This window comes from Dama dama, chromosome 26 (genome assembly GCF_033118175.1).
Source record: "Dama dama isolate Ldn47 chromosome 26, ASM3311817v1, whole genome shotgun sequence".
Lineage (NCBI taxonomy): Eukaryota > Metazoa > Chordata > Mammalia > Artiodactyla > Cervidae > Dama > Dama dama.
Window position 1 is genome coordinate 28,220,996 of NC_083706.1, and position 12,572 is coordinate 28,233,567.

General features: G+C 39.4%; 1 protein-coding gene across 3 annotated transcripts in view; it reads left to right on the forward strand.

The window, feature by feature from the left end:
* Positions 1 to 11,212, forward strand: part of MYB (MYB proto-oncogene, transcription factor) — a 34,706-nt gene extending 23,494 nt beyond the window's left edge. For all 3 annotated transcript variants that reach the window (XM_061130476.1, XM_061130477.1, XM_061130478.1), the window contains one exon: positions 9,890 to 11,212. In XM_061130476.1, coding sequence (XP_060986459.1) covers positions 9,890 to 10,006 — 117 coding nt within the window. In that variant the 3' untranslated portion in view covers positions 10,007 to 11,212. The remainder of the gene's footprint in view (positions 1 to 9,889) is intronic.
* Positions 11,213 to 12,572: the final 1,360 nt, after the last annotated feature.

Sequence of the window (12,572 nt, forward strand, 5' to 3'; positions counted from 1 at the left end):
GGTTCTTTCCCTAAAACTAAATCCTAAAGCTTTTGGCCTAACCAGATAGTGTTCAGCAAAACCTAAATCTAAACTTTTATGCAAAGATAAAATATATTAAGCCAAACGCAGTACAGATATCAAATATGTATTATATAAAACTTGGCAACAATATCAGTGTTTATAAAAATAGGTTGGCTAATTCTTACCTTAAATGTTTTAATGCTATTGAATTAAAAAACTAATCAATATGGAACTTTATTATCATTATATTTTATTTAATGAGACTATTGGGTTGGCCAAAAGGTTTATTCAGGTTTTTCTATAGCATCTTATAAGCAAACTTCTTGGCCAATCCAATATTCCTCATCCTTGAAGCTCAGTATTAAGTAGTCACTTGTTTTTATTAATCTGTATTTTCTAGCATATCAATGAGTCATGTTTGGTACTCTTCAAATTCTATCATTGTATCCTGAGATTAAGCCACCTACATACATCAAACGGTGAAGGTAGCAGTTGTCAACTCCACCCACCTAAATAATTGACACCACAAGCTGATTTTGGAGTCAATGCTTTCATGTACACTATATGGTTTTACTGATGTACACTACTAAACTATATTTTAATAACTTGCTATAATAGATAACTAATTCATTTTAAGAGTGAATGGCACCTACCAAGTATCTCCTTCATTTTGTGTCATGGAAACCTAGCTTCTAGTACCATAGAAATATATGATTTCTAAAATGTTTCAAATTTTTGTGATAAATATTAGAAAATGCATCAGGTCATTCATTCTAAGTATTTAAGCATATATTGCCTATATTTCATATAAACCTGGCTCAATAATATTTATATAGATTTTTAAGCAATTTAGTAATCTTTTTGTTAAAACCATTATGATTTATCATATATTTCCATTGATAATTCAATTTGACCTAATTGAACAGATTTTTCATGCCATGGCACTGTTGAACATATTGTGCATTTGTTAACTGACCTGGCTATTCAACTTGAGTACTTTATATAATCTAGAAATTTTATAATTTGTACTTTTAATAAATGTATCAGTTTAAATGGGATTTTATCCAAACAACCTAGACATTTCATTAGAGTACATTTAATTAAAACAACTAAATTTGACTCCTAAAATATTTTAAAATTCTGATACTTCTAAAATATGAAATGTTTGTCAGTTGAATACTGCAGATGATTGTCCATCTAACTGACTAAATACACTTGCTTCGGTACAGGAGAAGTTTATTGACAACTACACCAACCCTGCAATTCTGTGTTCTGTCATTTCAGTGTTAATGGTTCCTGACTTAATTACACCCACAACACTTTAAGCAGAGCAGTTATTGTTTTGAGGCCCCAAATATTGGGATTTTATAGTTCAGATTCTAATGCACATGTAAATGCATATGCCACAAGTCACTTCAGCCATGTTCAACTCTGTGACTTCATGGACTGTAGCCTGCCAGGCTTCTCTGTCTGTGGGATTCTCCAGGCAAGAATACTGGAGTGGGTTGCAAGGCCCTCTTCCAGGGGATCTTCCTGACCCAGGGATTGAACCTGTGTCTCTTATGTCTCTTGCATTGGCAGGAGGGTTCTTTACCACTAGCGCCACCTGGGAAGCCCTGCTTAGACACGAATACATGTAATAGCTACATTTCCTTCCTCTCTGCTTGGAACCAGCCATTTCCCCAAGTGCCATGATCTTTTAGTGGGAAAGGGTATGTAGAGACCAAACTCAGGCTGCTAGGTATGCCCATTTGTTATATGGATTGTCATTGAGAAGCAAAGAATTTTAATAGCTTGAGCTTTCCATGTATCCCCTAGTCCATAAGCTATAATATTTAGAGGCAAGTATAAGCCATTATGCACAAACAATGTTATATTTGTTTTTGAAATTATTTATGCTTGATCTTTTTTAAAAAGGAATTTGCAGCAGCTGCATAATAGTATAGTTGGATTTCTTCTTTTTTTTTTAGTTGCCTTAACTTTAAAAACAAACAGGGACAGGACTCAATAAAAATGTTCTGAGACATTTTTGATATTTGTGTCTTTCAGGTAGCTCAGAATATGTGAGCTTTTCAGATCATTGTGCCAGTTTCTCCATGTTGTATGGTGGTAGAGAATAGTCTAGAAGGTTATAAAATGATCACAAATGAGGAAATAGATACTCAGCTTAGAAAACTTGCAGTTTGGGATGGAAAAGGCAGGTTCACTGTGGAACCCTTCTGGATCCTGCTATTTGAAAGTTACTCTGAAAGGGGCCAAGACTGGCAGACAGACAGACAGTCAGACACACACACACACACACACACACATGTGCCGTGCACAGAACTCCCTCAGTAAGGAGAAAAGAACTGCCTGTGCTTTTGATTTGCTTTACATTTTGAAATAAATAACATTTTGCCAATAAACATTCCCTAAGGGAGACATTTTCATTGGTAGATCCGGAACTACACTTAAGTTAAAAGCCTCTGAACTTGTGTATTTTTCTCTTAAATTATAATTTTCTTTTATTCCTGTTTAAAACCCAAATGTAAAAGATGTGTTCATATGCTTTTTACTCACTCTCTTTCCTCTTTTTTGTAACCACAGAGTGACAGCCTTAAATTTTAATTTCCTGACTTGGCTTGTCTTCGCCTTACTTTTTTAAAAGTGAGTTTAATTTAAGTAAATTTCTCAAGCTATTAATACTTAAACACATTTGCACAGCATCAAAGAATCTTACAGTATTATTGCAAGCAGCTAAAACTCACTTTTCCAGTTCCATGTGCTTTGGATTGCTCCTAACTTTAATATGAATTGTTTATGAATTTTTCAAACAATGAGGCAAACCCTTTTTGCTTGATCGGCATGGCTAAGAAGTGTGATACAACTAGCATGCACACAACAGGCACCTGGGTTCTAATCCAGACTTTACCAATTTCCAATTGCATGTTTTTAATTCATGAACTTCTTCAAACGAAAATGCTCATCGGTATACTGGGGACTATAGTTTGTCCTCCATTTATCATACAGGGTTGCTGTGAAGATCAAATGGATATAATATTACTTTCAGAATGACAGCACTCCCACCAGCGTGCATTGGTGGGGCCTCTTTTAGATGGTCCCTGTCCTTAGAAACGTACGCAGGGAGGCTTCACCAGCAGCCAGGTCCGCTTGCACTGAGGTGCGTCATTTCTTCTCACATGTTCTTTCTCCTTCCTTCTTCCACTCTGGCAGAACTGTGTCAGTGGGTCACCAAAAGAGATTGCTGATTCAACTGATTCCTGAAAAAAAGGTAGTCAGATCTCTTCGGTATTATGGAGATCAAACAACTGACTTACTGGTCTTCTCATTTTTCTGCTGCCTGTGTTGGCATGTCAACAGACTTAGAAACAGTCCGTCTCCATGTGACATAGATCTTTCCGGGCATTTCTTAGTGTTGGTATGCTGTTGTTGACCTGCTTCCCTGGATACCTCTGTGTTCACTTAGTTCTCCCTTGGGTCACTTTTTTTCCACTTGCCCTGGCAAGGTTTCATATAGCTGTTAGTAATATTTCAGCAGCCTTCTTTCAATATATTTTATAAAATAACTTTGCCATGTATAGTTTTGGGATGAACTGGAAAGGCTAAATGAGTGAGGAAGGAAAGTTGAGCTCAAATTCAGAGTGCCTTACCCCAGAGAGTACAAGACCTGGATTTTTTTTGTTTGGTTGGGTTTGGTAAACACTGTGATATTGGATTTTCCTTGGGCCAACAGAGGTATAATTGCTTTAATTGGCACTTGCTTTAATCTTAATAGTTAAAACCAACACGTTACTAAGGAAAGAGGTTTTCTTCCAAAAAATTGTGACACCTGAGGTTATGTGATTAAAACTGTTGGGGAATCTATCAACAAGTAAGATGAAAATATCCCCAGAGACACTGGGGACAACTCCAAATTTGGAGAAAGACCATTCTTCATAGTAATTGTTAACTTAGGTCTGGGTGGCATGTGGAAGCACTGGTGGATGGGGCACCCCACAGCACCATCTGCACCTTTGATCCCTTAACTTTTAGGGCTCTTTTCTATGAAAAGTTATCAATCCTGAAGTTGGGCACATTTGATTGTTTTGTGCAGCATTTATGCACAGGAAAAGTTTGATAACAACTAACCTTACCTCAGTGACCCTTCATCTCAGGTTTATTCTTGACTTTGAAGATACAACTAAAGATTTCTACATTATCTTTTATAACAAATACATTTTAAAAGATGCCTCTTTGAGACTGAGTTCTGATTTTTAGACTTTTAGTTCTGGGCTTCCATGATAGCTCAGTTGGTAAAGAATCCTCCTGCAAGGCAGGAGGGTTCAATCCCTGGGTTGGAAAGATCCCCTGGAGAAGGGAAAGGCTGCCCACTCCAATATTCTGGCCTAGAGAATTCCATGGACTGTATAGTCCATGGAGTTGCAAAGAGTCAGACACGACTGAGCGACTTTCACTTCACTTTCACTTTAAAAGTCTTTTCTATGGATAGATTAAATGGAATAATCACATAATTCTTAAGTCTTTTGGACACCATTTATATCTGCTATTATTTTAAAAAATGAAACAGAAAAATGTAAAACCATCTCATAAGTTGCTTTGGTTTTACAAAGTCATTCTTTTATGACTTCCATAGGTTTCTTATGAGCTCTGTAAATTGTACAACACATACCCTGCCAAGGCTGTTGATATCAGCAGTTATTGTGTGAAGTTGCTCTATGAATGTCACAACAATAGTGGTTCTTGTTCAGCGTGATGAAAAAAACCATTCATATTCTTAGTGAAAAATATGAAGATAATCTAATTCCGACAGAAAATCACCTGTGGACATGGTTTTGTCTCATTTGATTTCTTCTGTTTTCTGCCGAGGATCAGAGTATTTATTTAAAGTGCTTCAGCAGGATATCCCAGTTAGAGCTCTGACAGCCTGTTTACAGTTCATCTCTGCCCAGGGGCGGTCAAAGATACATCGTGGATAAGTGAGATGACTTGCGGGCAAGAGGAGGAGGATGTGTGGCAGGATTATTAACTTTGAAATGAATTAGGGTAGAGTGACATGTCTGTAACAGCCCCATGGGTTAGTCATTTAACAAGGATTCATGTGCAGAAATTCTTACCAATTCTTTAAGTGAAACTAACCTTTATGGAGAGGGAATAAGGAGGATACACAAGGATCTACTTGACAGTATTAAAAAAAAAAATCCTTCTAGCATGAAGACATTTAAATCTTCCTTTGTTAAACTATTCTGTCTGCTTGAAAAGTTGGCCTAGGACCCTAAGGCTTCAAGGTAAGGAGGGAGAAAGAAATTGCAAGAAGAGGCAGCTGCCCTTTCGGCTGGTGGACGTCAACATTTCTTTTCTTACCCAGTACTTGACCTTCTGCTCTTACTTTGCTTTCGTGAAGTAGGTATGTGACTGCTCTGACCAGTTTTTCCATTCTTGGTTGTAAAAAGTATTAGCTTTATACTTTCAAGATGCAGAAAAGGAGCTGTCCTCTCAATGCTCTCCTTTTTGTTCCGGTCTGTTTTTCTTGCACAAAGTGGGTACTGTGCCCTGCTGTCTGTCTACACTGGGAGATTTAGGTGTTCCAAGTCATCTTGTCCGCTCTCGGCTATGAGCCTCAGGACTTGGGTGTCCCTGAAATGCGCTGCTTTCTGAAATTTGGATATTTCAGTTAACTTGATATATTTCTTCATAAATTTCATTTCTACTTGGGAGAGGCTGATTGAATTTTTTTCAAAAAATTAATTTAAAATATAGGGTACATTCTTTGTATTGATCTTGTTTTAAATATCTGGTCCTGGAGGAAAAGCCAAACATGAATAAAATGATGAGCCATCTGAGAGATCCAACAAAACACGACGCTCAAGTTGAAAATATACTAGGGGGTGATAATTGTTTTAGCTTCTCCTGAACAGACATTGGGAATTCTGAATTAAGTATCATATTGTCAAGTGTCAGAACTTGACTTTTACTAAGAGACATTGTAAAAGCAAGCATGTTTTTATTTAGTCGCTAAGTCGTATCCAACTCTTTGCCACCCCATGGACTGTAGCCTGCTAGGCTTCTCTGTCCACTGGATTTCCCAGACAAGAAACTGGAGCGGGTTGCCATTTCCATCTCCAGGGGATCTTCCCAACCCAAGGATTGAACCTGGGTCTCCTGCATTGGCAGGCAGATTCCTTACCATGCAGCCAACCTGAAAAGTCCAAAAGCAAGCATTAGATTCTTTTAATATGGTACTTTAAGATACTTAATTTCATTTAATATAGAAACTTATTTTGTATTAATTGAAGCATAGCTAAGTAGAAAAATTCTTAGCTAGAGAAAAACATAAACCATCCTCTCTTCCTTGCCCCTCACTTTTACCTCCATTTTCACTTTTTTTCTCCTTTCCCTCTTATTTGTTTGTCTGTATTCTTTCAAAACATACATTTTTTAGTTTTGTGTGTATCTTTATGTTTACATATAAGATTAGTATATTAAAATATTCTGCATCTTCTTTAGTCATCTGATTTTATTATCAGTGTACTTTGTTCTGTGTTCATCATTGATTCTAAGCCCTGCATAGTACTCATGGTGGACAGCCATCATCTTTAATTATTCACTCTCAAATGGTAGTTATTATATGTCATATTGTTATTTTGTCTCACATTGTCATATGTTACGATGTCACATTCTTATATGTCACATTATCATATATGTTCTATGTGTGTTACTACAAACACAAGCTCAATAATTACAATGATTCCATTAAATTTTATTTTGTTAATTGGGTTTCTTGTGTCATTTTGGTATTCCAGTGCTGCACTGAAAAATGTTAGCAACAACATGTGAGCAATCAACTAAACTAAAATATGGGATTTGAATGGACAGATTTACACCAGAGAGATATGTATATTTAATCCACTTCCTTCAAACTAGAGTTCATTGTTGTTTAGTCGCTAAGTCATGTCCAACTCTTTGCAAGCCCATTGACGGCAGCACACCAGGCTCCTCTGTCCTTCACTGTCTCCTGGAGTTTGCACAAATTCATGTCCATTGAGTCAGAGGTGCTATCTAACCATCTCATCCTCTGTTGCCCCCTTCTTTTGCCTTCAGTCTTTCCCAGCATCAGGGTCTTTTCCAATGAGTCAAACTACAGAAATACCATTTATTCAGAACTGTATCATAGAATGCTTAAACTACCCTGGTGATTTTATTTAGAAAACATTAAATGTGACTCAGTGGCAGAAGTCAGCCCAGAACAGATGTCATCTTTGTCCTGTTGTTTTGTGATTCACAGTTCCAGGAAAATATTATAATCAATCTTGCTTATGTAGTATTTCAAGTTATGTATTCAGCCTCTGAGCCTTGAGAGTAAACATGTGTAAACTTGGATGGTGCTTTTACGTTGACAGTGAGCTGGCACAACAGATTGGGCAGAAACTGGGAAATCTAGTTTGTGTCCTGTGAAAGTTTACAAGTTAGAAACATGGCACTGTAAATCTTATGCCGCTGAAACCTTGTTCCAGACCCTAGGCAAAGAAGTCCCATCACCGCACAAACACCATATTCGTTCAGAATTATCCTACCTCTTTGTTAAATAGCCTGATGACTTTAACACCTCATCTCAGTGTTTCTTCCTGCATTCTGAGGCCCTGCTGACCAGACCACACATTTCCCATTCATAAGAACTCTGAACGAAGCAGCAACTTATACATACTCATTAGAGCCTGGATTCACACTCCTACTTCATCACTTCTTAGCTGGATGACTTTAAGGATGTTGCCCATGTTCTCTCTTCCTGTAAAATTGCCTGCTCTCTAAAACAGAGGTAATGAGCCATGCCTAATCCACGGGTGTTTGTGAGAATTAAATGAGATGATACATGCAAAATACTTAGAAACATGAGTGGTACTCATGTTTAATCCTCTTATTCCTTCCTCTCTGTCTCCCTGTCCCTCCCACAAGCAATGTACAAATTGCAGCTTCCTGCCTCTTTCATGTTATTTTGCCACCTGGGTTACCCTCTTTACCACCTGTCGATCTCAATCCTGCCTATTCATGCCCTCTGCCTAGAGCATGGCCCTGGCTGTTCCTGGGCGTCCTATCTCCTCTTCTTCTGGCTGTGGTGCCACAAACCTTTCATCTGCCTGCCATCACTTCACCGGCGTCAGGGGCTCGTTTCGTCTCTAAAGCAGGGGTCTCTACCTCCGGGATCTCATGCTTGATGATCCGAGGTGGAGCTGTTGTAATAATAATAGAAGTAAAGTGCACAGTAACTGTAATGTGCTTGAGTTATCCTGAAACCATCCTCCCACCCTTGGTCCATGGAAAAATTGTCTTCCATGAAACTGATCTCTGGTGCCAAAAAGGTCAGGGACCACTGTTCTGAGGGACACTTGAGGCTCTAAAGAGCAGAAGCCTTTTCTTTTCTTGTTCTTCTTCTGTCCATGAGAAACATCCCACTTGGATATAAATACTAGGAATAGCTGTGCTTTTTCTAAACCACTGACTTACTTTTGAGCTTATGGACAGCAAATCTTACAACTGCTTGTGTTTCTGTGTTTCTCTTTGCATTGACTGCTAGAGAGCTCAGAGTTAGTTTTGAGATTGACATCTTGTTGGTGCATTATAGTTCATGGCAAGTATTTTGAATCCAAATCTCAGCTCTTTGTATTGTTTATTTTTTCCACATTTCTTGGTGACCCACCCTTATCTATGTTTTAAATCCTGTTCATTTATATTCATTTTGTAAGCATCTTCAGTACTCTTGGGAGCTAAGTAGGGCAGACTTAATGCTCTAAAGAGCAGAGGCCTTGCACAAATCTTAGATATTTTGGTTTGAAGCGACATGGAGGGCAGACGGCTTCCCTGGTGGCTCAGCGGTAAAGAATCTGCTTAGGATGCAGGAGACGCAGGAGACCGGGGTTAGATCCCTAGGTCGGAAAGATCCTCTGGAGGAGGAAATGGCAATCCACTACAGTATTCTTGCTGGAAAAGTCCCATGGGTAGAGGACCCCTGTGGGCTATAGTCCATGGGGTCAAAAAGAGTCGCACATGACTGAACACGCACACGTGGAGAGCAGATAGGAGGGGGGCTAGGCAGAAAGCAGACACAGGTTCAAAACCATTCCACAGCTTCCCCACTGATTGGCTTTGGGCAAGTTATCTGCATTTTCTGAGTCTCCATTTCCTGCTCAATTAAAAGAGAGAATGAACCCCCACCCAGGGTGGCTGTGCTGTGTAAATGAGATCATGTGTGTGAAGAATCTGGATCCGGATGCTGCCTGTGAGATATTAGTTCCATCCTGTATCTTTCAATGCATCTTTAAAAAGTAAGCTATTCTAATAAATAGAAATTACTTAATTAATTGGTATTTCATTGATCAATATCCATTTGAGTTGATACATTTAAATGTAATTAACTTGATTAAAAATATGTACTATGTTTAGTAAGGGTTGATCAATTCTGGCACCTATGGGAGCTGCTTCCGTGGGCAGCTCAAGCACTCACCAGTTTGCTCAAAGAGTCAATGCCCACAGCTCACCTTAGGTATGTGGGGGACTGGACTCATTCCTGTCTCTACGTCTGTAAAATCTGCTAATAGACAAAAAGCACTCAAACATGAAGATACAGCTGGATCTTATCATACTGCTTGGAGTGGGTTTTCTCTCTTCACGACAAACAATTTCTGATAATTAATATCACTTAAGAATGCTGAATTCCTGGTTGTCAGAGTGAAGATTTTATCTGACTAAGGCTCCCCCGTGTCTCCCACTTGCTGTCTGGAGGTCAGCATTTTTTTCTGCTGGGCCAGGTGGGGTTGGGAGTCCATCCGTGGGCTAAAGCATGTGCTTCGCGCTCTGACCTTGCCCTTACCCTCTCTCTGCCCACCCCTGTTAGCCTTGTAGCGGTGCTTGGGAATCCGCATCCTGTGGGAAGACAGACGATCAGATGACAGCTTCCGGTCAGCCTCGGAAATACGTGAATGCCTTCTCAACCCGGACTCTGGTCATGTGAGACGTTTGCAGACAAGCATTATGGTTTTCAGAACACTTCAAGTTGACTTGGAATATAGCATTCCTCTACATGAAACTTTTCATGAATGGGAGAAGAGCCTATTTTTGTTGTGGTACAACAGTTGAGAGAAGCACCAAGTGCATTTAGGTGGGTGAAATCGTGTGAGATTTCACCCACCTAAACGGATTTTTTAAAAAATTAATAAGTGTAACAGTTTTACCTAAATTATTAGGTCATGGATTGTAGTCAGTGGTTAGTATCTTAATGGAGATTTTTTTTAAAAAAACATAAAATGATTTATCTGTATTTTAAGAGGATCCAACAGACCAGTATTTTTTCTGTGATGAGGTTTTTGAAATTTAACACAAAAAAATGGTACTCCAATATCACTTTTCTCAATCACTAAACACAATGCATTACTATAAATGTTGGCTTCACTCCGTGGAATAAGTAATCAATATTGTAAATGCTCATTTATGGTCAATAACATTGGAGGTACGTTTATTGTACCAAACCATTTTATGAGGGTTTTTTTGTTGTTGTTAGCTTGCTTTAAAAATTATTACTGTATGAAATAGTTTTATAAAAAATTATATTTTTATTCAGTAATTTAATTTTGTACATGCCAAATGGGAAAAAAATGTGTTTTGCTGCTATGGATTTAGCCTGTAGACATGCTGCTAGTTATCAGAAGGGCAGTAGTGCTTGGGAGGGAGAGAAAAGAAACTTGGTGTTAGGTAATTGACTATGCACTAGTATTGTCAAACGTTTTTATTTTATATATATATATATATACATATATATATATACTTTTTTCCTTTTGTAATACATTGGAAAACTTATTTGGGAGATTTTGCATTTGTGGTTGTTTCTTGTTTTCTTTTTTTTTTTTGTTCTTGTTGGTTTATAAGAGGGTGCATTGCACTTCCTTATTGGGAGATCTGTGTTGTTGATGTCCTGTGTTTTGTTTTGAGTTCAGCCTGACTGTTCTTTAATTCAGGGCTTATGTGTTTAATCAGCATTCTCCAGAGTCCTTAAGTGTATGCTCTCAGAACTGCCACACACAACCTGTGTGTTTGCAGCTGGGGTCAATAGCCAGTTGCTGCCTTAAGAACCTTTGGTGCAAGATGGCCGGTACTGAACTTTTGATATGACAGTGTACTTACTGCCTTGTAGTGAAATAAAGCTGTGCCCTTATTTTACTTACTTTTGACTTCTGTCTTACTTCTGATTGTGGACAGTAGTTACACTTTTAGGAAAATGAAGTGAATGCAGAGCACTCTCCTCTGTTAATAATTGACACACCATCTGAACTTGAAGAATTCAAGAATTGTAACTTTGGAGAAAGAAGAACAGGCAAGCCAAGTTAGTTCACAAATGATCATGTGCAGAATGACAGCTGGGAGGAATCTTCCAGAATCTAGTTCAGAATCTTCTAGCATCAGTCAAGGCTCCAGAAGCATTTAAATTGGGGTAAGGCAAAGAGGGTTGATTTACAAGGGTACCAATACCACGGATGTGGGCAGTGCGTAGGAGGACACCATGGGTGGGGCCCGCACACGAATGCAGGCCTGAAGGATGATGTCATGTGGGGGGCGCAGTCGTGGAAAACAGGAGCCCTTCTTAAAAAATGTATTACTTATTTATTTGGCCATGTCACACGGCATGTGGTATCTTAGTTCCCCAACCAGAGGTCAAACCCAGGCCCTTGGCAGTGAAAAAAAAAGTCCTAACCACTGGACCACCAGGGAATTTCTGTAAGCAGGAGCCTTTAAGAGGAGCAGTGACCTTTGGAATCCTCACAGGAGGAGAACCAAGGGTAAGCCTTAACGTTATATCCCCATATCCCTCCCATCAGACTTCCCTGGTAGCTCAGCAGATAAAGAATCCACTTGCGGTGCAGGAGACCCTGGTTCAGTTCCTGGGTCAGGAAGTTCCCCTGGAGAAGGGATAGGCTACCCACTCCAGTATTCTTGAGCTTTCCTGGTGGCTCAGATTGGTAAAGAATCTGCCTGCAATGCGAGAGACCTGGATTTAATCCCTGGGTGGGGAAGATCCCCTGGAGGAGGGCATGGCAACCCACTCCAGTATTCTTGCCTGGAGAATCCCATGGACAGAGGAGCCTGGTGGGCCACAGTCCGTGGGGGCAGACACGACTGAGTGACTAAGCACAGCATAGCACATCCCTCCCATCTCTGCCAAGGGTCCGCATTGGTAGAACCAGCCAGAAGCCAGAAGGCATGGGAGCATCTGGACGTAACAGCTGGTCAGTCACCTAGGGCAGAACCAGAGGACATTTTCCTGTTGGGATAAGGACAAGGCCACCCAACTGAGTCATCCATTCTGGGCAACTTCCTGTTTTATGGATGAATTTCCACTGGCTTCCGCCTCTCAGTTCAGTCTTCTCACTGTGGTACCACATCCCTTTCATATATGTTCCCTGCAATTTCCTTTAGTCACTCCTTTTCAACTCAGATTTTGAGTTCTCATAGGAAGTGATGCAGTTGGTATTCCTAGAGCCAAGGATTTGTTGCCCCTAATTACTAGTCTTTAAGACTACTTAGTA